This window comes from Psittacula echo (genome assembly GCF_963264785.1).
Source record: "Psittacula echo genome assembly, chromosome: 23".
NCBI lineage: Eukaryota > Metazoa > Chordata > Aves > Psittaciformes > Psittacidae > Psittacula > Psittacula echo.
Genome location: NC_137748.1, coordinates 2,650,230 through 2,674,043, shown reverse-complemented (window position 1 = coordinate 2,674,043; position 23,814 = coordinate 2,650,230). Strand labels below are relative to the sequence as shown.

Sequence of the window (23,814 nt, the reverse complement as noted above, 5' to 3'; positions counted from 1 at the left end):
GACTCGCTTGCACACGATGATGGTGCAACGGTGACATAAAACCTGAAGGGGTAATTGCTCCTCTCTCTTTTCTGACACCCCATAACAAACAACCAACCTCCCACCACAATGTTCTGCCTGCAGCTGCCAGAGGAATGGAGCCACTGGCGAGTTTTCCAACCCTTTTTGGGATGCTGTGCTTCAAATGCCAACATGGCTCCATGAAAAGTGCAGCCACCGCCGCAGAACTGACACGGCTTGTTCTAAATGGGTGGCTTTGGTGGCACATGTCCCTCGCCATGCTGTCCCCTGCCCATGCCACCCCTCTTGCAGAGCCCAGCCTCTGTTTTGGCAGCAGGATTCATTAAAGAAACTGGTACCAGCAGTGCCAGCAACTTCCACCAGCATCCTGGGTTCAGATGATGGGAGCCGCTGAGCTGCTCTTGCAGGAGGCAGCGTTTCCATGTTCACTCCTAGTGCTGCCATCCCAACCATGAGACCTGCGAGACAGCCCCAGCCTTTCTGATCAGCACCTTCTGCCCTTCTCTGTGCCAGGACTAGAGAGGGCTGCAGTGCAGCACGCTGGCTCTTCAGAAGATGCTCAGTCTGGTTGGGTTCATTAAAGGAAGGTGCCGTCCATCCCACATGCTCCAAGTGCAATGAGCCAAGTCCTTGGTCCACCCATGCAGCAACCCACACAAAGACAACACTCAGGGCAACAAATATCCCCAGATTCCAGGGAGGAAGAAAACACAAACATGTCTACATTGAACGAGGCCTCCAAAAAGTCCCTTTCTAGGGAAGAGGGAGATGCTGGAGCATCTGAAAGAGACACTACACCTCCTGTCACACACAAGCAGCCACCCTGGTCCCAGGAAAGGTGGTGACACTCCCAAACGTTGCTGCCGAGACACCAAAGTCCAGCACTCACTGATGAGCTGAACTATAGAAATGCTGGTCCCAAGTGGCAGCTACAGACACCGCAAAGCAACTGATTTCTGTACAGACTGAGCGCCTCTTGCTGTCAAGAGCTGGTTTAGACATTGGCTGGGAAGGATGGGATAGGATGGGATGGGATGGGATGGGATGGGATGGGATTGGGATGGGATGGGATGGGATTGGGATGGGATGGGATTGGGATGGGATGGGATGGGATGGGACGGGATGGGATTGGGATGGGATGGGATGGGATTGGGATGGGATGGGATGGGATGGGATGGGATGGGACGGGATGGGATTGGGATGGGATGGGATGGGATTGGGATGGGATGGGATTGGGATGGGATGGGATTGGGATGGGATGGGATGGGATGGTCTTTCAGCAAAAATCACCAATGCATGCATGTTTGCAGGAGGAAAAAAGAAGGTCTTACCTGTTTCTCCCCATATGGGCAAATATTCGTCCTGCTGTATGTCTAGCATGATTTCCAGTCCATTGCCTGTCCCACCCTTAACTGTGGTAAGAAGAGGCCGTCCTTCTTCTCCTGAGTTAAACATGTAGCATTTCCCATATTTTGTAAACACCTGCGAGGAGACAAAAGAGAAATAATGGAATATGTTCCATACAATCAACTCTTTTTTCCCACATGAACAAGGGAGACGGATGAGAAACAGCCACACACCGCAGCTCCAAGGGAAATGTCTGCAGGTAAATCTAACCTGGTTTGATCATTTAGCGTACTGTGTTCTCCTGAGAGAAAAGATGGAAGAGACAAAGGGAAAGGGGGTCTAGAGCAGTGAACAAATGTCTTCAGCAGCTCACCAGAGTCGTATCATGTTGAGTCTCCAAGAAGCACACGTACACGCTGTGTTTGAGCTTGCACTAAACCGTAATGCAATTCATAGAATCATAGAACCCCAGCCTGGTTTGGGTTGGAAGGGACCTTAAAGCTCCTCCAGCTCCAACCCCTGCCGCGGGCAGGGACACCTTCCACTAGAGCAGCTTGCTCCAAGCCCCTGTGTCCAACCTGGCCTTGAACACTGCCAGGGATGGGGCAGCCACAGCTTCTCTGGGCACCCTGGGCCAGCGCCTCAGCACCCTCACAGGGAAGAGCTTCTGCCTAAGAGCTCATCTCAGTCTCCCCTCTGGCAGGTTAAAGCCATTCCCCTTGGCCTGTCCCTACAGCCCCTTGTCCAAAGCCCATCTCACTCATTGCTTTCCACCCGAAGGGAGCAATGTGAACGATGCCTGCACTCTCCCAACACAAAAAAATACAATATCCCATTAACTTCTCACTGCCACTACTTGGCACCTAAGAAAGAGTTAAAAGCCTTGGACAAATGAGGAGAGATTTCCTCCACCACTTTTGCTCCTCTGTAAACCCATTTTGGCCTGTCTCTTGAAAGCCCAGCTGGGGGCTCCTTGGCTACCATCACTCTGTAAAGCAGGGCTGCCACAGGTTTCCAAGTAGGATAGACACGGGTTTCCAATGGGGGGGACATGGACTTCAAGGAGGGTGAATCTTGGTGGGGCAGCAGAGATGTGACACCTTTGACGGCGGTGGCACTGATGGTCTTGGTCACTGATGCTCTTGCTCAGCCTTCCCCCCAAGTGGAAGAACATATGGAAACCCTAAGATTAAACTACCACAAGTCTCCTATGGCTTGCACTGACAGACCAGGGGACATGTAGATGGGCAGAACTTCCTACTGTACTAAAAGAGGATAAAATGGCTCAGAGCCAGAGAGTCTGGGCTCTGCAATTGGGAAGCAACCAGCAAACATCAGAAATGAATATTCAGAGGGAGGGGATCCCACCATCAACAGCACACGCTGCTGCTGGCGGTGCTCCCACCAGGAATCACAAGTCACTAACGCAGTTGCTGAGCTCATACGACCCCACGATGACTCATAAGACTAAACAGAAGCTGGAGTCATCAGCAATTTATTCCCCTCAAATATTGACACATGCCTTACAATTACGGCATGAGGGAAGCAGGTGGGATCAGAGAAGTCAGAAATCACATTCAAGTTTAAAACCTCCAATCAGAGCAAAAAAAGGCTGCAGAGAACACAAAACATTTGCGGGGGGAAAAGAATTATGCCCTTTAAAAAATAACTTACATCCAAGTGAAAATCTCGTTTTAATACTTGACCTATTAAACCACTCAAGCTGGAAAGATAAGCTGCACAACAGCAAGCCAGTGTCAGCAGCCAGTGCCCCGTAGATGGGCTTGCCCAGATAAGCTTTGAAGGCAGAAGTCAACAGCTTCTAATTAGGATAGTTAAAAATACAGCAAGAACAAAATCTGCATTAGTGAGAATGGTGGGGAAAAAAGAGAGCAACCACGCAATGTAAATGCTGATTAAGGATTTAGATGCTGCTGTAGCCAGTGCAGGCTTCAGCCACATACATGCAGGCAATTTTATGGGGCTTTTTATATGGCCCTTCGCAGCTGTAAAAATTGAAGTATAAAACCTTCAGCTAGGGCACGATTATCAAGCAAACAAGATGTAAAGTGACAGGGCCCAAGGCTGCATGTCTGGGACCCAATCGCAGCAAAAGAAAACCAATTGTGACTCGGAAAAGGAAGGGATGTTGCTCCATCCCCTCCAGTCCACACTCGGCAAGCGACCATCAAAGTCCATGAAAGGTGCTGGCCATGGCCAAGAGCTCATCTGTCAGAACCTCAGTAGATGATTCTCTTGCACAGTAGGAGATGTGAAACCCGTTCAGCCACACACAGCCTGGGATGTGTTGACACATGTCTGGAAGAAATGCAACTGCTTCCCCTTGCTTCCCAACATCTGCTCCCCAGCAGCAGCAGACCCCAGGGACCATCTGACACACAGCTTAAATCCAGGTGCTGCTGCCATCAGCTGCATCACTCCTGGGACTCGTTTCCAAGGAAGCCTCATGATTTTCTGCTGCTCTTCAGAACAGAATTGTTCAGGTTGGAAAAAACCTTTACAACCATCGAGCCCAACTGTTACTCCAGCACTGCCAAGCCCACCACTAAGCCATGTCCCTAAGTGCCACATCTACACGTCCTTTAAATACCCTTAGGGATGGTGACTCCACCACTGTCCTGGGCAGCTTGTTCCAGTGCTTGACAACCCCTTCAGTGGATAACTTTTCCCTAATATCCAACCTAAACCTCCCCTTGTGCAGCTTGAGTCTGATTCCTCTTGTCCTATTGCTTCTTACCTGGGAGAAGAGACCGACGCCACCTCCCTACAACCTCCTTTCAGGTAGTTGTAGAGAATAAGAAGGTCCCCCCGAGCTTCCTTTTCTCCAGGCTAAACAACCCATGCAATTGGCATCGGCCCATTGATCAAACCTGTGCAGATCCCTCTGTAGAACCTCCTCCTCTCCAGCAGATCAAAGCTCCTGCCCAACTTGGTGTCATCTACAAACTTCTGAGGGTAGACTCAATCCCCTCATCCAGCTCCTTGACAGGGGCACCAGCAAGCACAGATCCTTACTAAAGCTCTTGGCATTTATCCATCGTTTCATCTCTGCAAACCAGCCAGTTACTTATGGCTTTGTACAGCCAAATAGCACACCAGAACCATGACTGGGATATGACGGAGAACTTGAACGCTTGTCCTAATGAGGAATCAGGCATCTCTGATGAATTACCCAGAGCTAGCAAGCAGCACGAAAACCTTGGGGTAGGGCTACCTCCAGGCTTAGTAGCTAAGAAAGAACTAGTGCTCAAGAGGACACCGGCATGGGGATACATCAGCAAACAGCATGGACAAGGAGATCTATAGAGCAAAAAAGCTGGGGAGGAACTGTTGGGAAGATACAACTTATTGTTCCACTGGATCTTCTTGGTTTCAGGCTCTTTTGGGCTCCCTGATAACAGGGAAGGATTCAAAGCGCTGCCAGATCATCGGGATAAAAGTATAGAGCTGTTCAGAAAGGGCTCCATCAGTTTATACTAACTGCCACGATACACCTGAGACAGTAGACACGAGGCAAAGCAGAATGATTTAACCTCAGTTTATTATTCTTAGGGGAACACAGCGCTCCTTGCTGTTAGCAATGCTTTAACTTGCTATAAAACAAAGGTCCAGCACAAGCCAGAAACAAAAATACAAACACGAACCTTGAGAATAGACTATAAAATACCAATGTTTCTTTATATTGATGGATCACCCGTTACTTTTGACAGCTCCTCCGAAAATCCCCATTGAAATACCAGGGTAAACATGCTCAAAGTCTGTGAAATAGTACTTGAGTGACACAATGAGCCCTTTTTTACTGTGTAAAGGGAAAAACGCGTATCCTGTGAAATTAAAAAGCAGACCATGGGTATCTCGAGCAGGCTCCACATACAGAACAGAAGACACAAGCATCAAGAGCTCCGAGACATCAATGTACACCCTGCTGTGTGTCAAACCAATAGCCCAAAAAAGACTGATATTCAAAAAGCAAGCAAGCCTGACCAAACTAATAGAGAAAAAGGTATTTCACGGTTTATAAGCAGCAGACACAGGACAAGCATGTCTGCTGATGAATTATCCTTTCAATATGGAGCAAAATGATGGTAAAAGCAAGTAATTTGGAGCCCATAAATTACTTTTCTAAATCCAGACAAAGACACAGGCTAGAGCTCACTGACAAGGCAAGACATTAGTTGTCAGATAAAGGCTCCAACCATTGAAGACAGTAAATTAGCATCCTTCACTACCATCTTCTCTGCAATTGCAGTACACATGGCTCAGAGACATATATCCTATCAAGCCACATCCAACAGCATCGTGGACAACACAGCAAAAAGGAAAACAAAGGGGCTTTCTGGATAGGTCCCAGAGAAAGTGAACATGAAGCTGAAAGGGCTGGAGGGAATGGAAATGGGTTTGGGCAGGAACACACATGAAATGATGAGGAAATGATCCTGTTTAGGAGGAAAGAAGAGCTTATTTCTGAGGGCTCGGCAGAGCCATATATCCCCGTCACTACCAGGTCTCCCATGGCACTGGCTGTGCCGGCGGTGGCATCGAGCCATGTCATCATTTCACTCGAGGTGTGAGGAGCAGCATGGTCTGGTTGGCTCCATGCAAGCACATCACGATGGTCCATTTGTTCACACCCTGGCAGGAGGTTGCTGTACATTATTTGAAATGAAATGACGGCTGTGAAGAGCAAATTGCAACAGATGCTTACAACAAACAGGTTTCTGAAGCGTCAAATCCCAAGGGGATCTCTTTCAAAGGGAGAACAAGCTTCCAATTCCAGCTCGGTAAAGAGGGAACTCATACTAACGGGAAAAAAGGACTTCACTTCCCTTCCAAAGTGCAGAAGGAATTAAGTCCCTATCCCACACAGAGGGGGCCCAAGCCTAACCAGCCTTTAGGGCATCCTCTTTGTTGGCAGGGATTACGCATCCCAGTCCTACAAAAACACTGGGGGAATACAAAAACCTCACAGACCCATGCATTCAGAAGGTGATTTGGTCGGTCAGTCTCAAGAGACTGTAAGGCAAGGCACAGCTCTTTCAAACATTAACATAAACCAGGAGGGGAATCACATAGAGGTGACATACTTTGCTATCTTTTCCCTCTCAAAGGAGATTTAGCTATGGATTTCTCTTTAAATCCATGTTTTTATATTGTTGGAAATCTGGCATAGAAGCATGTCAGACAAGCAAAATATGATCCATCCTTCACGGTGTCAAGTTTAATCCCACAACAGAGAAAAGTAATGGGGATGGAGCTCCGGAAAGCAGAGCCATAGAAGTTGTCAGAGATGTGTTTACAAAGAGAGGGTTTTCCTTTCGGCCTCCAAGACGGAGATATCCCAGTGGGGCTTGTCAAGCAGGGAGATGTTTCCTTGAAATCAGTCCAATGTCTGCCCACACCCCGCTGGGCACTGCTGTTCCATGCCTGCATGGGAACAGCAGGGATGTCAGCTCTGCTTTTATACATGTCTGCTGCTTTGAATAAGAAGTCATCCTAGGTACCACCTGAGGCTAAGCTAGAACATTAATGCTAGCACAAGACTTGCTTGCACAAACCAGCACCAACCAGCATCCCGAATGTAAGTCTACCACTGTGCCGAGCTGCTGTGTATAATGTAGAACACTCCTAACACATCCATCTCCACCTTCAAAACTGCTTTTTTGCCACTGGACAGGACCAACTCTCTTTTTAATTTGTTTCTTAAAGGATGGCATTAAGCATCGCTCAATGGATCACAATTCATCCCCCTGCATTCCACCCTTCACGAACAGCGAAACTCGAGCAGCGCTAACGCAGAGGCACCACACACTGGCACATTGAATTCACTCAGAGATATTGCCATTTCCTTCTTATTTGTGCAATCAGCCCCTCCCTCTAATGGCACACTGGGGCAAGCATCCGTTGGAATGGTGAGTGCTGATGGAGGGCCCTTAGAGCTGGCATAAATCACCTCCACAGCCCTCACTGCGATTTAGCGCAGGTTGAGTGGGCATTTAAAAAGAAATATAGCACTAATATTCTGATAGCAAATGAATAAACTATAATGGTGAAGCTCCAAATATTTGAGGATTCTGTTGGTCCATAAACTAAGAAAACTGCTACCCTCTTCTCTGATCCCCATCAAGCCCCGATTACTTCCACAGGTAACAAAGCGACGCAGAACCATGCGGCAGGAGCTCTGTTCTACCAGACCATAAGGTCTTAACTGCAGGAAACAGCATGCTCCCACAAAAGTTCACCTCCCATGTGAACACAAGTTAACCCATGAACATTTCTTGCTTCCCAAGATTTGCTTTGCGGAACACCATCCACTGGTCCTTCCATACCGGGATGCAGAACAGCATCCTCTGCTTTTTACTGGTTTGGAAGGGTTGGGGAGGAGAAGGTCAGGGTTTTTGAACAAGGATTTCTCATGTTATGAAAATCAATGCCCCAGCACAAGCAAGAGGGGCGCATTCTACGATACGAATATGCATCATGCACAGGTGAAATAAGGTCAATGGCCCGAGACACGTCAGGCTGGTACCGTGGTATCACCAGACTTGGGTTGAATGAGGTCAGGCAAGGCAATAACCTGGATGATGCCCTCAGGAAGCAGCAGATGGCGTGGGAAGAGGAGCATGGCGGGTGATGGTGCACGGCGTTCCTCCTTCGTGACCACCAAGGCTGCCCCTTCACCAGCAGCAACGCGTGGACAAGCTCTGTGCATCCCAGCAGCAGAAGCCCTGGAGCCTTTTACCAGGTGCCAGCACACGGCTCGAAGGCCAGGATTCATTCTGACAATAATTACAATCTGTCTTCCTAACCTCTCCCCACTGATTCAGCTAATGACTTGTTCTTCATTACCCTTTGCTGAACTCCCTACTGAGCAGCAGCACAGCCCTGTCTCCAGCTCACCAGCAGCTCTGGGACTGGCAATGACAATACTGCTGCATGGCCCTGGCCAAAATCACCTTGAGAGCATCCAACAGGAGCCCACAGATCTCCCCAGCACTCAACCTTGTGAAGATACTTATGCAGGTGCTATGGAGCCTTCTCATAGAGGGTGGATAAAATATCTGGACTTGAAATGTCAGTGTCAGATCCAAACTCCTCCAGCTAAGGAAGGGTATCACATACCAAATGAGTTCTCTGGAAAATGCTGGACAAGCAGCTTCAGACCTCCCATGCACCTTAAAGCCATTAAGTAGCACTGCAAAGCCAAAGGAGAGATGGAGAAATGCTCCTGAGCTGGACATCCTGGTCATCGAGGGCAAGACTGGTTGAAGACTCCTTAGCCATGGCCTTCAGCTCCTCCACAACCCTCCTGAGATCCTGAGAACACAGGTTCCTTCTCAGCCAACACCAGAAGCGTTTTGTTCCTTGCTACAGAATTGTTCTCACGTCTGGAGCTTTTAGGCTATTCCCTGCCTTTCTGCAGAGCTGCACAGGAGGAAGGCATCAGCCTTGTGGAAAGAGACAAACAGATCCAAATACTCCCAATGGGACAACTTCATCTCATGCCTTCTGTGAAAGAAAAGCAGCAACTGCTCCCACATCCTTACACAGAGCAGTACTAAACGTCGCACTGAAAACAGCATTTCTCTGTAGCCAGCGAAGCTTAAAACCCTGGGAGGCTTTTACTGCTCACGGCTCCTGCCTGGAGTGAAATATTTGGGGCACAAGAAAAAGCAAAGCCTGCCCCCCCCCCAGCACAGGGCTTGGGGTGATGCTCAGGACCACCATGGCCAGTGTGAAGGACCATGACCACATGGCCAGGTGATGGCATCGTGCTCCGGCAGCCAGAGCAGTGCAGACACCCTTTTAGCATCCTTTGGCTAAAGGATTAACCTCAGTGAGCCCTTTCATTTAAATCACTGCTCAAGGAGCCGATTCAGCAAGAGATTTTATAGCCGCTATTTACTATTTGCACAGCTCCACGCAGCCCCTTGCTGCTCCAGGAAGGTGGTGGCACACAGAACCCCACAGCACAGAGCTGGGGCTTCGAGTTACATGGGGACATTAGGAACTCCCTCAGAAGCACTCAATCTAAGCCCCAGGACCAGGCACACAGAGCGAAACCCCAGCTCTTGCCATGAGCTGGGTGTATTTGCTGTACACATCCCTCAGCTGAGCAGCAGCAACGCGGTACTCAGCACAAGACATGAAGCACTGGCCAGACAGGAGCATCACCTCCTGCATCCCTCCGCCATGGCTCGAGCAATCTTGTTCCATCAGTGATGATGGATTAAAGCTCAGTTAGTCCAAAGGCAAGATTATTTTATCCCTTAACTCTTCATTCAGCTCAAAACGTGCCCAAAAGATCCTGATGCATGTGGAATTTCAGGTTCATTCTCATTACATTTGTTAGTGGCTTTGCCCAAGGATGTCCCCAAACCCTGAGATGAGGACCATTTGCTTTGTAAATGCAAGTGTGAAATGCAGCAAGGCAAGAGAAGGAAAGGGAGATCCCTTCACCAGAGCAAACAGAAGCGTGACAGGACCAAGGGAGCTGGGCAGCTCATCTACATCCCTTCCTATATCCAACACTCGCATATTTTTGGTGGAGACCTCCACCTATTACGGTTTAATACAGTCTAAAGTCTATTTACTTGTTACCAAAGAGCTTAGTCATCTGCTGGCTCCTTCTTCACAGTTTTCCTGCATGTCACACTCAAGGAGGTCTCGAAGGTCTTTATGGGCAAACACAGTTTCCCAGAGCATCCCAGATTTTGCTTTTCTTTAAAGAAATATAGATACAGATCTATTCCAACTATGCCACTTGGGGCACATGAGACACAGACGTGATAGCCTGAACTAGAGACAGGCCCCAAGCTGTCTTGGAGAAGCAGGAAAATGTGCAATTAAACATTAGCTTGATCCACACCAGCCCTCTGCTCTCTGGAGCATCCTCAAGCCAAGGGTCTGGAACTTGGGGCTGAGTACATGTGAAAACAAAGCCACTGTGGCTTGATTCAGTGCTTTCAGTTGTTTCTAGCTCATAATAACCTCAGAAGATATCCATAACCCAGGCAAGGAAATGAGTTTGTTCAGTGCACACACCGTGGTTTTCAAGTAGAAAAATAACCTTTTAATTAGCTTGCCAAGTGTGTGTGTATATATATATATAAACACACACATATATATACACACGCAGATATATGTGTGTGTGATACACAGCACTTGTCGGGCCCTAGAACGTGCTTCCTGCTCCAGCTTCACAATGCTGAGACGAGGGTTTACCCACACCACAAAGACCCTTTTGGCACCAAGTGCTAAATCTCCAGCCCAATCACCCAACCTCCATCCAAACTCCACAGTTTGGCAGCCAAGCACCTACAGAGATGTTTCTGTTTAATGTCAAGGCAGAAGCACTTTGCCTCTGGCCAAGGCTATGCCGGGAGGGAAGAGCAAACCAACCCCACCACCGTGCTGTGAAGCCGCGGGAAGAGACAGGAATTGCAATAATGCAAAATGCTGAGAAGCTGCGCTCCAAAAAACCAACGTTTTTCCTTTCAAGCACTCCCTGGGATGCTGCTCGACAGCTCCGCTTCACCTTCGCTCCCATTCACTGCAGTGGAAGTCCACAGTACGGCAACCAAAGCTGCTCTGAAGCAGGGCAGACGCCACAGCGGTGGGAGCATCCTCTGATCCAAATGTGAATGACCCTAAAAGCACAGCACAAGGGCTTCCAAAAGCACTTCAAAAAGTGTCTTTAAACCTGTCCTCTTTCTGCCTTTTATTTTAGCTTTGATGCAAGCAGCACACATCCGTTCCTGCCCTCCTAACTAATCAAAGCCCTAGAAAAACTGCCTAAAGGAGAATATACGCACTAGGAAAATACCCAGGACCAAAATCCCTGAACCCTTAGCATGTGCACGCCAGTCAGGCCCTGAAATCACAGATATCATGACTCCTTCAACAGTTTTCCCTTGGTCTTATTTTATGGTTCGCTTCACAGGAGTAAGCCTATGGTAATCACGAGCAAAATTCAACTCTAAAGATGTTAAAACCAGCTTGCTGAGAAATGGAAAGGCTTTATGTTGTAATTAATTTGACTAAAAGTCCCTGTTCTTCAGCACTCTGCTGAAGGAGGAGCTCACCTAACACAGATTTTCCTTCTCTCCATTTCAAAGAATCGATTTGATGCAATTTCTACGCCCGCTGATATCCTGCACATCCAGCACACAAATACATGCAGCTCCCTTTGCTTTGCAGCGCCAATAGGAAAGCCTATTTCATAAATCCCTCCAAGTGGGCTTCAGAGGCATTCTGACACCAAACCTACCTAGAAAATGGGGATTTTAGGTTAAGCCACGCAATTCCTATGCAGGAAAACCAAGATGGGGCACACGGCAGCATCCTGCAGGCAGCTGGGGAAGGAGGCAGCACTCTGCAGGCAGGTGAGGGGCTGGGAGCTCAAGGAGCTGCCTTGTGTAGATGTTGCTGAGAGCCAGGATGCTGCAGGGATTGTGGTGCCTGGATGCTGAGGACACAAAGCTGCCACAGCAAGGGACCTGCCTCTGGAAGGATGCAACCAGGGAGCGATGCTCGGCTGCAGTCAAAACTCTTTTGACAGCCAAAACTGTGTCTGAAACCAGGGTGTTGCACTTGGAAGTAAAGAGGCATTGCATGACCCAAATGTCAGGCTGATTGATTAAACTACGTCGATGGAGAAACTCTTCAATGGGGTCAACTCTTACAATGCAACCCCACGTGAAAATATTTCATGATCATCCTGCCGCTGGCAAAGCAAATCCGCAGGGCTCTGGGGTCTGCAGCCTGTCCCACATGCCCAGGAAATGAAAATGGGCATCACCAAAGCAGCTAAACCCAGGAGCCCCAGCCCAAAACCTTCCCCTGCAGGGTGCAAAGGGGGGAAGCAGCATTTCTTGCTCCTTCTATCACATTTCTTTTTCCTTTCCAAACCCATTTACTGTTGTTACTCCAGATACGCGTTGTTTTCTGCAGTCTTCTTACATAGAATCATTGAATGGTTTGGGTTCGAAAGGACCTTAAGCTCATCCAGTTCCAACTCCCCTGCCATGAGCAGGGACACCCCACACCAGACCATGTTACCCAAGCCCCTGTGTCCAACCTGGCCTTGAACACTGCCAGGGATGGGGCAGCCACAGCTTCTCTGGGCACCCTCTGCCAGCGCCTCAGCACCCTCACAGGGAAGAGCTTCTGCCTTAGATCTAACCTGAACTGCCCCTGTTTCACTTAGAAACCATCACCCTTCATCCTATCACTACAGACCATGATGAAGAGTCCCTCTCCAGCATCCTTGTAGCCTCCTTCAGATATTGGAAGGCTTCCCATGGAAGTTTCAGCCTCACCAAGGGAATCTGTGGCAGCTTCATCAGGGCTCTGCATTTTTAACACTGTCAGTTTTCCTCTTTCCCCCCCCGGATTTGCTGCCCTGAGCATTCCCTTGGCCGTGGGTGAGCAGACACCGTCTCACCGCCTCCATCCTTCGCAATGACATAAGAAATACAGAAGAATTTCTGGAAGCTCTCTGCACTTTCATGTCTCCCTGGTGACTTCTTAAAAGCATTGCCAGATCCTGGAAAGCCTCATCTGCTCCGTTGAGGGCTTTTGCAGCTACTTGTTCCCAATCAAGTCAGCTATTCAAGTCAGCCTTCTAGGTATCACTTGTCTGAACTAACCTAGACAGAGCTGGCGCACCTTGGATCACAGCAGCTTTCACAGCTGACCTGTCTGGGATGACAAAGCAATAGAGAAAGTAGGAAATTGAGTTAGTGGAGATGAAAAAATAGCTAATAGGGAAGAGCAGGGAGGGGTTTGTGGTGTGGAGATGGCCCTGCTTCAATGGGAAAGGCTTTCCTTCTTCAGCTTTGGCTGCCAGAAGGCGAAACACTGGCTCATCCTGAACGACCCTTTTGTGATGTTTTCCCTGTGATCACTCGTTCTGCTTCTGCCTTCAGCCTTACTGAGTGAGGGAAATCCCTCTCTCCATGCTTAGATCCACACCAGTAAGAAATAAAGGCTCAAACTGACCCTGCTGTGAGACTGATGCTCCTACACGAGCTGGCTGCAAACTCCTGGGGCAGGGACCATCCCCGTGCACCTCCTGCTCCAGCACTGTGGCCAAGGCTGGGCTTGGAGCCATAATTCAGTTCTGTAGCCCCAGTCCTGGCCACCACAGTGGTGTCCATCATGGATAAACCCCATTTCCCAGCTCTTTGGGTTTCAACAAGAGGGAGCATACCAAGCATCCTCTGTGCTGCGTCATGCAGCCTGGTATCATAGAATCAACTAGGTTGGAAAAGACCTTTAAGATCATCAAGTCCAACCTTTACCCCAGGACTGCCAAGGCCACCACTAAACCGTATCACCGAGGGCCCCATTGCAAACAGCCAAGCATCTTGGGGGAATACATGTTCCCCGCTCCCCTTGGTTTTCCTGGATCTCCTCAGCTCAGTGGGGCTTGACCAGCCTGTCTTAGACCCTCTGAGAAGGGTCTTAGCTCCTACACCAATTAGGTGCCTCTAGGAGATAAGCTGCTCCATACACATTATAGGTGTACAAATACACACCTCATACACACCACAGTTACAGGACCAAGGCGGTCTAAAAGAACACTGAAGAAGGAAAGGACCAGCTCCAGCGACAGCAGAACAAGTGTTTCCTTCATTTACTGCAATACGAGCCAAAAGCAAGTCAATGGAGATGGATTATCAGAGACGCAACCAAAATGGGACCTCCCCTGGCTATCTGACCAGCGAGGAAATGCTCTGTGTCCTTACCAAGAGCCATCTTCACGGACCAGCAATTAGGAGTCAATTAAAAGCAAAGCAGCATCAGGTTAGAACAACTGTAGCTGTCCAAAACGCTAAAAGCCTCTGGAAAGCAATGTAATAACTCGGTCATTATCCCCTCCACACCTTATCATTTTGCAGTCATCCACTGGGTTATTTCTCATGCTCCCGGGCTACTTGGCTGCCCTACAAAGCTGTGTTGTTCCCAATGTGTTTTATTCACAGCAAAGCAGGGGCTGACAGCTTGAAAGTTGATAGCAGAAGAACAGACCTGGTGTAGAAACGGCAGAGGCAAGGGGCTGACCCCACAAAAGCAAACCTGAGCTGGAAACCAAGCAGAACGAAAACCCCTCCAGCCTTCTTCTTCTGACAGGCGCTGGGATGAACTGTGGCCAAATCCACAAAGAGCCCAAGTTGCAATGGAAGCAGGGAAGTGAAGCATCCCATCCCTTCCCTCCCGAAGTCGAAGGCTCCAGGCTGGTGTTACCCCACTATTATCTGACGACCTGCAGGACCTGGCAGGGTGGAGATGGCTTTTGTTAAGGTTCCTCTGCCCAGAGAGATGTTAAGGCCAAGCCTAGAGCTGGTCCTGATATGGCAGGTTGTGGTATGGTGGGATGCTGTTGGGTTTCACTGCAGAAAGTCAGGCAAGAAAAGAAGTTTGGGTACCTCAGGAGATGGGTGCACTATGGTGGGAATCCAGAGAAGAAAAGAACTGAAGGCAGTGGAGAGGCCTCAGATTTTATTACTTGGATGCCTTTGCTGTGCTGCTCTTTTATGTCCCTATTACATTACCCATCATTTCATGACATTTACGAGCTCACATGAATCCCATCAGCTCATCAGTGTTAACAGCTACCTGGTCTATCGCACCCAGGTCAATGGATTTTGAGGAAAGCAGATTGATGTTTAAGGACCTTCAGGCCTAAAAAGTCTTTTAATGCTCTTCATATACATGTAGTGGATGTGCATGACTAGATCAAGTAGTTCACTTCGCTATGACCAAGCACCACAACCAGCTGCCTTTGGGGTCCATCCCTCTGTGTCTCCACATGGCCCCATGGCATGTGGGTCCTCCACGGCCACCGCTCTCCCCTGCATACAGTGGCCATATGAAACAACTCTTTTTATCCAGAGTAAAACATGGTAAACCTCCCTGGTTAAGGTTTCTAGGTGCTTTATACGTCTTGAAGAGTGATGGAGGTTAGACAGCAAGAATACAATTAATCTCACTTAATGTTTCCTATCAGCATCATGCCAGGTACAACAATAAATGCTGCAAGGGCACAGAGCACCCATTCCCTTCCATGAGCACCTTAGGATAAGCTGAATTATGCCCGTTTGGGTCTAACTCTTTGCTAACTACAAGGGAAACCTGTGGCTCAGCTCCTCTCTCCCTGCATGTGACCAACACCCCAGGAGCATCACTTGGCTTTTATCAGATTTTCAGGTTTTACTGGCAAAAAGAAATATCAAAAACCCCTTGCAGATGTTAAAACATTCCCTGAGGAAGCAGCAGGCATGTGGGCTCCTGCTGTGAGGATGCCTTTGGTACACAATGATGCTCTACACCGCTTCCCACTGCCCTATGCCCAGTGAACTCCCCAGTGCTGTGCTGTGGTGGGTAGAATGGAACCAGACCTCTCTCTGCCCATCTTTTCCCAACCAGTTCATTTTTGGTGAGAGCTAGGAATGAGCCACCTCCTTCCCAACTTGTGGCTCAAATTCCAGCTCCTGTGCGAACCCCAACCACCCCCTGCCCCTGCATTAAGCACAAGCAAGGTAATACAGAGCAACAATGTCCCCGGCTCCCCAGCCTCCCCGATGCATTGATCTTACTTAGGAAGTGGTTTTTGCAAATCACACAGAATCCCAGCCTGGTTTGTGTTGAAGGGACCTTAAAGCTCCTCCAGCTCCAACCCCTGCCATGGGCAGGGACCCCTTCCACTGGAGCAGCTTGCTCCAAGCCCCTGTGTCCAACCTGGCCTTGAACACTGCCAGGGATGGGGCAGCCGCAGCTTCTCTGGGCACCCTGTGCCAGTGCCTCAGCACCCTCCCATGCAAGGACCACAGCAGCAATGGGAAACATGGCCAGGATGTTTTGGCTTCAGAGCTCAGGGGAATTAATTTATCCCCTGTGCAAGGATGTATCACAACTGGGATGCAAATGTGCTCTTAAATCAGGTATCTGAGTTGCAGAAAAGCCTTGCTTGCACCCTAACAAACCACATATTATAGCTCTATTATATACATTACTGCTATTATAGCTCATAAAAAAGATAGATGAAGCAATATCTTAACTAGCAATCATTTCTGCGCTGTAGCCATCCTCTTCCCTAATCCAAACTGCTAGTGGGGCTGCTCCACGCCTTGTCCCACACCACCGCTGCTCTGTTCCATGCCCTGTCCACATTTCACATCTGCTTGATGTAAAACACTTCCAAAATGAAGTCTTAAACTCAGGACAGCCTCCTCACTATCCCCACTGTCTCTACACAAGCAGGCGCTTTGCAAGGGCTTTCCAGTCCAGACCTCTGAAGGCAGCTCTTCAGAGGTCTTCTCAGCGATATTTCCCTCGCCAAATTCCAGACAAAGGGAATTCAGCCCATGAAAAGAAACCTTGGAAGCTGAACCCAACTGACACAAAGACCCTTTAGGCCACCCTGATATATCTGAGCATGAGCCTTTAGGCAATGAAGCTGCCATCCATCCCCATCCTCTGCCACAGGCTCTGCATGTGACCTTGGTCATGTCACTTGTCCTACGCGGTTCTCGCCACACCAGTGAACCCCCATGTTGCTCTCCTGTTGTAACTCACCATACCCTATTCACAGCTGCTATTGCCTGGCACCTGCGGAACAGAGCTCTAATCCCAAATCCCTTTTCAATGTAGCTACAAATAAATCAAATATAAGCGCTGACCAAATCTGCTTCTACACATCAGTTACGTTCGTGGTGCTGCGAGTGATGCTCTCTGCAGTACCGCTGCTATTCAACCCTACCAGAAGCTGGGGAGGTGTCCACCCCACCACAGCCAGGCAAGCTTTGTAGATAATAAATCCATTCCTCTCCTCCCTGAAGGAATGGGGCTGAGTGGCAGTGGGTGATAAAAACCTGGATGGGACCAAAGGCAGCCTGGAAGGGTGCAGGGCTTATGGCTGCAATCCAGTACGGTCCTTGGGCACGTATCTAAAAGGAAACAGGTTCTTGGCTCAATAGTGGGGTTAGTAAGTGCTACATGAGCACTAAGAAAAGCTCTAACTCCCTACAGCCAACACTGAGCTGGAAATAACTGGAAACTTAGAAGTGACAGAGATCATGAATTTACCTGGGAACAGGGGAGTTCGGCTTTAAAGTGGCTGTAGGACGGACTCAGGTACAGCGTGGCTAAACTCCCTAAAGCCAACTTTGAAAGGCATCCCAGGATGAGCAGCCAGCCACAGCAACAAATCGGGGAAAAAAACACCTTTTATGCTTGATTCTTTCCCAAAACCTACCAAAATCTGCCCACGGTGGCTCTCAGAAGCAGCACGCTTGCTTTATCCTGGGACTCAGCACGGCTTGTCTGGATGAGCACATGCAGCAGCCGGTGAAACGGCAGAGGGGATTTAAAGTGGATGGATAAGGAGCATTAACCTCAGAGCGAATTGTCCCTTCCCATCCTGCCACGGCCAGACTTGGCTTTGAATTTTAACTAAACAAGGTTAAAGCCTCTAATTCCGGAGAACCATCTCACAAAGAGCTTTAATGTGCTCTAATGAGCTTCTCTGAATCCTAACATAATTTTCCACTCGCAGCATAAACTAAAACATTGAAATCATAATAAAGGTTGAAATTAGCCTGTAGATGGGAAGAGAATATGGTGCAAAAAAAATGAAGCTTATTATTATTATTCTTATCTTGAGCTCTCAACAGTCCCTGGAAAATACCCGATGCAGGCACTCGGCTATGGGCATGCATCCCAAGTCTCTTCCTCTATCCAGGTCAGTGCAATGTGCGGGCTCTGCAACATCTCTGTAATCTCCAGTTTAGGGAAAGCACAGAGAAATGCATTTACTGAGCCAAGAGATGTGAATCCTGGGCCAGCATCCCTCAGCCTCACTGGAGCGCCTGCTCCGCTCTGCTCGGGAGATGGATGGGAAAAGCACTGCTGGGGAAATTGGATGCTCTAAAAGCTTTTCCAGCAGGAAAACAAGCTGGCCGAGCACGCAGAGCTATAAAAGCAGATCTAATGTTTAAACAAGCCCAACGACTCCACAGGTTTTACTATGAGGCTTTCTACACACCCTTCTTGACGCACTGTCTGGACAGCCACGTCGCAAGCTGACCTGCAGGTAAACCTGGCCAAATGTGATCCCAATGAAACAGGGCTCAGAAAGAGCTCGCACTAATTGCAGGCAGAGGGCTGTTTACCAGGGGGCAGCAGGCTTTTCATTACCTGCTCACGGCAGGATAGCCTGGAACCGGCGCAGGAAGGAGATGCATTAACAAGGAGGACAATGGTGTGACAGGCACATGTGCTTTGCTCTTAGTCACCTCAAACCAAGGGCACGGGCTATAAATTGGGTAACAAATTGGCTACCGGGATGGAGGTGGGAGGTCACCTCGAGCAGACGTGGCTCAGCGAGGCCCTGTTAGCTGTTGGCTTTGCTTGTTAATGACCAGGCTAAGTCTATCGAGTGGAAGTATTAATACCAGCAGTGGCACAGATTGCCTCTGGGATGACTGAAAGCCACACGGCGAGCAGGCGTGGGGAAAAGACACAAAAGGCGACAGATTTTTGCATGAGTAAGTCAAGAAAGATGCATTTGGGAGGGAGGAATAAAAACACCACCAAAACACAGCAAGCAAGGAACAGCCTCCCCCACAAGCGGGTAGTGAGGGGAGGAGAGAGGACAGGGAGCGCCTGGGGATAAGTGATTTTTCTCCTCAGGAATGCAGCTATCAGCAAGCTGTGATACCAGACGCACACCAGGGCTGGCTATGGAAAGGGCCTCATTTTCCTCCTCTCTTCTCATCCTACAAAGAAACCTGCACCCTACAGCCGTTACAGGATGGAGAGGTTGCCCAGGTGCTCATTTCAGAGCTGACACTGGTGATGAGGCTGAGAAGCGGCACTGAACATCAGTGATTCTCCATGGAGGTTTGCTCTCCTTTGTGGAGAGGAACAGGGAGGGACCTCCAAAGTGGTCCCTGCTACCCATAACCATAACGCATCTATCATCGCCACTGCTGTTTGCAGAGTAGAGTGGTGGCTGTCCCCTCCTTGTCACTGATGTGTTTTGACAGTCACCACAAGCAGCACGTGGTCCGCACACCTTGGACTCCCTTTCCTAGCTCTTTTGCAATTTAACCTACTTTGGGGAAGCTTGGGTTGAAAGAAGCAAGGAGATACCTAAAATTGTTAATTTAGAGACGGCCTACTCCCAGTTCCTTTGAATAGAAGCATTAAAGGAAGTGGAAGCCGGGGACAAGCCAGTCCTACCCAGAAGCAAAGATCAGGGGGCCTTGAAAGAAAAGCAACTCTAAGACTCCACAACCCCTGCCAGATGGCTCAGTCTTCCTCTGCAGAACAGCATCTCCAGCTCCCCAGCATCATACAGCAACCTGGGGAGCATCCTACGAATCCTTGATTTGAAATTCCAGTCTCCAAATGGGGGTTTTCTCAATTTCCACACTTTTTTCCCATCGTTTGTACAAAATTCAAAGAGGTGACAACTCAAGAAGCACCCAGGAGTGGGTGTTTTTTCATGGCAACACTCCATGAAAGCACAAATCCCCTTGGGCAATGGTGGTGGATGAGGCGAAAACGTGGCAAGCTCCAGTAAGCATCACACACCAGGTGGATGCTGCAACAGGGGAACCTTCCTTCTGCTGAGGCAAAGAACAAGGTGGAGCAGCCCATGGAGGAGAAGAAGCTGGAAGCCAGGAGCTCCAGGAGCAGAGTGGCCACTCATCATGAGTTATTTAGATTCACAGTGAGATGAAGTGGATGCTGAGCACATGTAAACCCAGACGTCCCCTGGACCAATGCTCTCCAGAGGCAGCATTAAACTACCTGGAGGTGTTTTAGGGCTGTAGGAGGGTCCAAGAACTACAAAATTTGAGGTCAAAGGAACAGCAAACTTACACATCACGTCTGAAACTAAGGCTGAAGCCCGACAGGACTTGCAGCTTGCCTTAGCACAGGCACCCAGCGCAGAGGCACCCACCTCCCCAAGGCTTTCTCTGCCTTCCTCATGGAAACCCCCGGTACCCAGCAGCATCTCAGATGATGAGGTTTAAATATGAACATCTTGTTGTCATTACCATGTTTAAGGAGCTGCTGGGACACACAGCTACACAAACCAAGAGTGGCAGGACACATCTCCGCTCCGGAGCTTCCTGGCAGTATAATCTGCCATCTGAAACAGCTTATTTAGTGTCTCTTTTCATGAATACATGCGGGTGCTTTGTGCTGGCAGGCTGCTCGCATTGCTCTGCAATGGTCTTTCTCATTCCAGGGATGGTATCTGCCTTATACATTCAAAATACATATATCCTGCCAGTGACATTTATGGATAAACTGCAGCTCCTGTAACGCCGCAGCACAGTAAAATCCTCGAGACCGATGCTCTTCTCTGCCTTCCAAGCTAAGCTAGAAATGCTGGTACAGCTAAAGGTAAATAACACACTTTGATGGGTTTTGTGGGCAAACAAACAAACCATCTGATGAAGCATCGCTGCTCTTCCTGGGCTCCAGTCCTGGGGAATGTTTTGCTCCTTAAAGAGGAGAACATCACCAGCGTACTGAGAGTAGAGCATCACCATTAATCACCTTAGCACCTACTGAGGTGAGGGAGCCTGGCAGAGATGCACACTCCCAATTATCCCCCAGGAATAAGAAGGGTAGATCTGATTTTGGGAAGTAAGCTGAATGCCAAATCAATTCAATGTTATGGATTTACTCTGCTGCTGCCATCAGTGTCGAGTTAAGCGTGGATGCCCTTGGGTTTTGCATTACAAAGGGTTCGCCTTCATAGCACCAATACTTCGGGCTTTGGTGGCCATCCCTACTCACAAGAAGGCATCACTCACATCATGGAGTGATCACAGGCAGCAAACCAGGCAGATAACCATATACCTGCAAGACTTTCAGGCCACACAACAAAAGGCAGACAGAGATAAAGCTTTCCTGCAGCTCCATAAAGCCTTGTATTTATAGTCTTGGGCTGAATAGGTGCCAACATAGAGCCCCTTCGAATCCCTGGTGCTGTCAATGCCCATGGGGATTTGTTTTCTGTCAATGCCCATGGGGATTTGTTTTATAGACCCTTAACATATCTGAAAGCCATTTCAGACAGGCAGATGTCTTCACATGAGCTGGCTTTAAACACTGGTGTTGTTATGGGGGGAGCCAGCTCTGCCCCGTGCCATCCAGGACAGCATCTCCTTACTGTGGAGCATTATGGTAATTCCTGCAGCAAACCCTCATATAACTCATGCAGGCACAAGCAACACCTCTGCCCAAACAGCTCAAATCCCCACTTTTTCATTGTAATAACAACTCTATTTCTGATGAGTCTCCCATACTTTGAAGCAGAGCCACATTTTCTGCAACAAACCCATTTTTGTCTCAAAAATGAGGGGAAAAAAGGGAGCTGCAGGATAAGGAAAAAGAGCAATGGAGCAGGGACTGCACTCTCCTTCCCCAAACTTGCTGCTGTGCACACTTAAAACCAGTCCAGACACGCAGACATATACGAACACGCTATCAAGGTTAGTTAATTAAACGACATAAGGAAGTTTGGGTGAGAGCCCAAGCACCAGTGTGAAATACTCATGCAGCCTTTGGGGTCTATCAGAGCCTGCATTTGCCAGGGCAATGTGTACTTCTCCTCTAGACAAACAGGGAAGCAAACAGGAATTTGCACATCACTTGTCTCTAATGGCAGGATCTTTAATTAAAACATCCTCGGAGCTGGCAACGCTGATTGTAGCTCTCAAGGTTTTTACATGCTATTACAGCACAACCCCCTCTAAAATGCTGATGGCTTTCGGCAAAATGCTTAATATTCTCTATTTCACCTCTGGTCCATGAGAGGCTATGTGGATGCTGGGTATTTAATCTAATTGATCTCCCCATCAGATAATAAACTCACATATTAAAACGTGGCAGTGAAGGGAAGCTCAAAATGATGAGGTCTCATGAGGGATTTTGGGGGGAAGGCAGGGATTTTTCTTCCCCTCTTCTCTTTCTCTTTTTAAAAGACGTAATTGGGATGCTGATCTCCTGGTTCCCTGCTCCCCAGATTGTCAGGCTCAAGAGCTGCAGCAAGGAGGGAGGAAACCCAAACCTCATCACGCAGTAGGGGCGGTTTCAGGTTGGGTATTTTAGCAGTGGCCCATCTCCAGAGAAGAGGCAAATCACAGCTTCCCAAAGGACAGAAAATCATCCCGGAAATCAAAGTCCAGCATTCAACAAGTGTAAAAGATCAAGCCCTTCCATTCAAGATCAGCCACTGGAATCAGCTCAAAGGGAAGCATATGGCTGTGGAGAGGCGACACATCCTCCGGCACAGAAATGCTTCGGGAGCTCACCTGGAGACATCCCCGCATCATTGAAAACATGAATTTGGGATAAAACCCCCAAAATGTTCAAAACCCCAGCAGATTTGTAGGAAAAAAGGGTTCAAGGCCAGGTTGGAGGAGGCTTGGAGCAACCTGGTGTAGTGGAAGTGTCCCTGCCTGTGGTATGGGGTTGGAACTGGATGAGCTTTAAGGTCTCTTCCAACCCAAACCAGTCTACGGCGAAATAACTGTCTAGAAAAAGCACAATCATGCTAAACGATGCACATGAGACAGAACGAAGGCTGGTGCTGGGATGGTTAATGAAGGCTTGCTTGTGATCTCCATTGCTGAAAACACGTGACACTGTTATTTGTCTTTGGGGACAGCTTTAGTGCTGCATCTTCTGACCGCACAGCAGCTTTAACTGTAACTCTCACTGGTAGCAATACGAAGATGATGTTATGAAGGCTAACGAGTCACATCAACACAGTTATTATGCAATCCAGCCCAATCATCTTATTCCAAAAGTCTCCATGTGAAAATTGCCTCTAATACATGTATTATTTAACAATAAGAAACCGTGTTGGTAAACCACAGCTCCAGAGGCTGGACGGGAAAGCCATGATTAATTGAATCGCTTAGCCATGTCCGTGCTTTCTTCTTCTCTTCTAAGTGCTCCTGATTATACGATACACAAGGAAATGAAAATTAAGAAGCATGTTCTAACCCACACAAACACTCTGGGAAAAGATGTGCTGCAGCACAGCCTGTCTGCTGTGACAAAGGTCCTTAAATACAAACCGCGGAGCTGCTGTTTGCATGTTGTTCAACACGATAAAGTAGGAAACTACACGCTCGAAGCAAACACTGCTCCAACGCACGTGGTTTTACCACCCAGCTTCTGGGCTGTGTGAGGACGAGTCCGTGATGTCCATGTGGTTACATTCCCTGCAGCACCTTGGCTCTGCTAGGGAAATAAAAAGGCTCCTCTGGTCCCCTCTGCTCCTGGAAACCCAACATGAGGCTAATCCCTGCAGCACAATCCTTGCCATGCCCAGGCCCTCTCAAGAGCCCCAAACCTCCCATCTCCATGCCCCACTGATGCCTTTAACAG

The 23,814-nt window shown here is 48.6% G+C and overlaps 1 protein-coding gene across 1 annotated transcript in view; it reads right to left on the bottom strand.

Moving 5' to 3' along the window:
* The window catches only part of LOC308229405 (acid-sensing ion channel 2), a 437,190-nt gene that overhangs the window by 47,916 nt on the left and 365,460 nt on the right, over window positions 1-23,814 (bottom strand). Inside the window, exon 2 of the mRNA XM_080633395.1 lies at window positions 1,353-1,503. Within this exon, the coding sequence (XP_080489521.1) occupies window positions 1,353-1,503 (151 nt within the window). The remainder of the gene's footprint in view (window positions 1-1,352; window positions 1,504-23,814) is intronic.